This window comes from Octopus bimaculoides, chromosome 21 (genome assembly GCF_001194135.2).
Source record: "Octopus bimaculoides isolate UCB-OBI-ISO-001 chromosome 21, ASM119413v2, whole genome shotgun sequence".
Taxonomy (NCBI): domain Eukaryota; kingdom Metazoa; phylum Mollusca; class Cephalopoda; order Octopoda; family Octopodidae; genus Octopus; species Octopus bimaculoides.
This window is the reverse complement of record NC_069001.1, coordinates 2,568,229-2,572,536: the sequence shown is the minus strand read 5'-3', so window position 1 is coordinate 2,572,536 and position 4,308 is coordinate 2,568,229. Positions and strand designations below refer to the sequence as shown.

The following is a 4,308-nucleotide window of genomic DNA, read 5'->3' as shown; positions in this document are numbered from 1 at the left end:
AAACAACTGAAGTGTTTTTGTTTTGCCCATAAAAGATCAAGTTTTTTTTCTTCAAATTGCTATTTATTTATATATATATATGTATATATATATATATATATATATAAATATAGGTGTGTTTTTTTTTTGTTATTTTTACATCCTTCCACTGTTTGGTTCAAAAACTTTAGCCGCGCGTTTGATCAGGTGTTAAGAAGCTGCCATTACACCCTTTTTCTCCTCCAGTTCATTGGTCCGTGCAGTCAGCTCTGCAGCTTGGGGCTGCGCAGACACATGGCTTTGCGTCAGCGACACACCTTCACTAGCTCCTTCGTTTGCCACTGGAGTCGCTGTGGCTGTTGGCAGTGTCGCGGGTATGGAGGAATACGTCATACCGGGCAATGTGGAGATACTGCTGGCTGGCACTGTACTGGAAGGCATCATAGATGCTGACAGATTTGGTAAGCTAATTAGAGGTGGAACCATTCCTGTGCTGAAAGCAGGAGGTGCCATCATTCCAGTAGTGATGGGTGGTCCTACCATTCCTGTGGTGAGAGGCACAGTGGCTGAAATATTAAAAATTTTAACAAAATAAAAAAATCAAATGGTAATTAAAAGTAAGACATCTACTTTCTTAAAACCTAATCATAATCATAACGATTTTAATAATAATAATAATAAAGATTTAAGGGGAGGGGGCAAATTGATTATATCAACCTCAATACATAACTGGTACTGAATTTATTGACTCTGAAAGGCAAAGTCTACCTCTGTGACATTTGAACTCAGTAAAATCCAGAAGAAATGCTGTGAGGCATTTTGTTTGATGCAGAAACAATCTTGCCAGTTCGACGCCTTAATTATATTAATAATTACAAATTAATTACAAAAACCCGCAACTCTGGGGAGGGGCCAAGTTGAATTGGCCCCAGTGTTCTACTAGTGCTAATGTTACTAACCCCAAAAGGATGAAAGGCAAAGACGGTCCCATCAGTATTTGAACTCAGAATGTAACGATTGATGATTCTGCCAACTCACCAGCCAATGGCTTAGGTTGCACTGACGGTAATCATCTCAGCTGAGATCAGCAATTATAATATTAAAAAAATACAGTTTGGCGTATATTTATGCCAACCAGTTTAAAGCATGAACTGTTTATGTAAATTGTCATCACTACAAGCACAATATATTCAATGAAACTGGCATGGCTGGATGCAACAGTAAATTCCGTGAGTGATAGCAGATATTTATATCAAGCGCAACACAAACAGATACAAAACTGCTGCAGAAGGGGCTGTGGATGTTTTTGTCATCTGATTCAAAGTGAAGACAAGGCACCATCAGTTTTGAGAGAAGGGCAAAGTGGATTAAATTGATCCCAGTATGCAACTGGTACTTAATAATGCTTTCTCTTATATGCACAAGGTCTGAAAGTTTCGGGAAGGGGACTAGTTAATTACATTGACCCCCAGTAATTATTTGGGGGTCAATGTAATTTTAGCTTGTCGTGCGTCTTTGTGCTTGTCAACCAGTGTTGGTGTGTTTACATCCCTGCCACTTAGCAGTTCAGCTAAAGGAACTGATAAAATAAGTACCAAGCTTTAAAGAATAAGTCGTGGGGTTTGATTTGCTTGACTGAAATTCTCCAAGGCGATGCTCCAGCATGCCCGTGGCCAATTAACTGAAACAAGTAAAAGATAAAGGTAATTAGACTCACCTCCTCCTGCAACCGTTCCTGCCCCAGCTGCAGCTGCCCCTCCGACAACGCCAGGGTTGATTGCTGATGTAGAGAACGTGGGGGGTATGGTTGGGAATCCAGGTATAGATATTGGAGTGGTCAGTGGAGGAAGTGATGCTAGGTTTGGTAAGTTTAGCATGGCTGTTGGTGGCGGCAGAGCTGGAAGAGAGAGACAAACAGACAGACAATAAAACCACTGGAGGATCAGAAGGTGTTCAGGTATTTAGAGGTAACTTTGATCGCATTCCAATGCCCACCCCAACTGATTAATGACCTACACTATTAATGTGGTGATCAAATTGCCCAGAATTATTATTATTATTAAGAAAAAACCTGTCCTCTGGATTGTGTTTTTGCTTTCAATATATATGCAGGTGTGTGTTTAAGAAGTTTGCTTCTGAACCACATGGTTCCAGGTTCAGTCCCATTGCATGGCACTGGGCAAGTGTCTTCTACTATAGCCCTGGGCTGACTGAAGCCACATGAAACTAAAAGAATCTCATCAGACACACATCTCTTTGCTATTATGTTACTCTCGTATGTCCAAATTTGACCAAATGCGGTTTTTTTTGCAATATTTATTTTTGCTTGTAAAAGCTGGTTCTTTTGGTCAAAGTATCGTATCTCCAGCTGCTTCAGATGCCAAGATATCAAAAATTGTCAAAGAGTAGTAGAATGGTTCTGCTATGGAATGGTGAAACTATTTTTGTGCTTTCTGAGAAAAAGCAACATTTTGGACTTACGACACTTTTGCATAATACAAACAATGTATAGTTTATTGAAACAGATTTTCAATGGCTAAAATGAAAATGTGGACATGAAAACAAAGATATGAGGGGTGGTCATGGCTGGACTATTTTTAATCATGAGATCAACTGAGTCACTGGGATTAAACAACAAGAAGTAAAGTAAGGACCTACTTGATGCTGAACCTGGTGGAAATGTTAAGGGTGTGGAGAAAGGCATCTGGCCTGGAACTCCACTGGCCCCAGACATTGCATCAACTGGATTGTTTAACACAGGGATAGTTGGGACGCCTGCAAATACAAAAAGGAAACACTACTCAACAGAAGAAAAAAGAGACACAGGACAAATACAGTTTGTTTTTTGGGGGCTTTTATTATAAAATTAAATGACAATATATTATTTATACTGAGAACTTCCAAGAGACAGCATTAATCCTGCCAAAGTGAACTTTGCATCCTTCCAGGTGTTAAGAAAAATCAAATCCAGTAGAGGACCTTTTTGTTCCCCACAAAATTGTCAGCCTTGTGCCAAAATTTGAGTCAATAATAATAATACTTTCTACTAAAAGGCAGAAAGCCTGAAATTTTTTTGTGGGGAAGGGACTGGTCAATCACATCGACCCCAGTGTTTCACTGGTACTTTATTGATCGACCCCAAAAAGGCAAAGTCGATCTCAGCAGAATTTGAACTCAGGACATAAGAATGGACGAAATACCGCTAAGCATTTCTCCTGGTGTGTTTACAATTCTGACAGCTCACCATCTTAATAATAATAATAATAATAATAATAATAATTATTATTATTATTGTTATTATTTCAAATTTTTGCCACAAGGGCAGCTTTGGGGAGGTGGGGATGAGTCGATTACATCGAACCCCAGTGTTCAACTGGTACTTAATTTATCGATCCCAAAAGGACGAAAGGCAAAGTCAACCTCGACTGGTAAGACCCTGCAAAGAATCAATAAAAACAAGTCATGGGAGACAATGCTACATGTTATGCAGAAACGGGTGGGACACACTCACACCCACATGTATACTGTATAGAAATGTAGAGTCAATGTATTAAGTATACAAAAACAATGAATATAATTATCATAAAATGCAAAAATCTAACAGCGTTACGTCATTGTAAAGGGAGACAACTCATAGCTACTTGACAAATTCTTTCAAGGGAGGTAACTTTGCTACAAAGCCTAAAGATTTTTCTCACTGTTCAAGTGAGACCCCAATTAAATAAGAGGGCCATGCTTTACTGTACATGAGATAATGTAGTCCAAGATACAATGTGTCTGGTGAAAAAAGAAGATGATTCCTGTTGGAACACTCGGTTAATTGGTCTGCTGGAGTAGGACTAACCTGGGCTAAACAGGTTTGTAACTCTAAATAACATATCGATTTCTATGTTTAAGACAAACCCAGCAATTTTGTGGGAGGGAACTAGTCGATTAAATCGACCCCAGTCGTTAACTGGTACTTATTGACCCAGAAACAGATATAAAGTAAAGTCGACCATGGCCGAAATTGAACTCAGAACGCAAAGATGGACAAAATGCTGCAGAGCCTTTTACCCAATGCACTAACAAATCAGTCAGTTTACTGCCTTACTACAACCAACTGGTCTATTATACATCAGAAAATGTAGTCCCAGATAAACTATGACTGAATAAAAAAAATGGGATGGATACAGCTGGAACATATTTAATGAAAGGCTTGTAGGGTCAGAACTGGCCAGGGGCTGGACAGCAATAATTATAGGTGTGAATACTAATTACTACACTATGCATTGGATTAGTGGTCCCCAAGATTCTTCTGGCAGCTGCCCCCTTGGCATTTGGGCCACA

General features: G+C 39.3%; 1 protein-coding gene across 2 annotated transcripts in view; it reads right to left on the bottom strand.

Annotated features, from left to right (window-relative positions):
- Window positions 1–100: 100 nt before the first annotated feature.
- The window catches only part of LOC106873320 (Golgi reassembly-stacking protein 2), a 14,494-nt gene continuing 10,286 nt past the window's right edge, over window positions 101–4,308 (bottom strand). For both annotated transcript variants that reach the window (XM_014920682.2, XM_052975595.1), the window contains exons 8-10: window positions 2,638–2,754; window positions 1,697–1,876; window positions 101–545 (exon numbers count right to left, since the gene is read on the bottom strand). In XM_014920682.2, coding sequence (XP_014776168.1) covers window positions 190–545; window positions 1,697–1,876; window positions 2,638–2,754 — 653 coding nt within the window. In that variant the 3' untranslated portion in view covers window positions 101–189. The remainder of the gene's footprint in view (window positions 546–1,696; window positions 1,877–2,637; window positions 2,755–4,308) is intronic.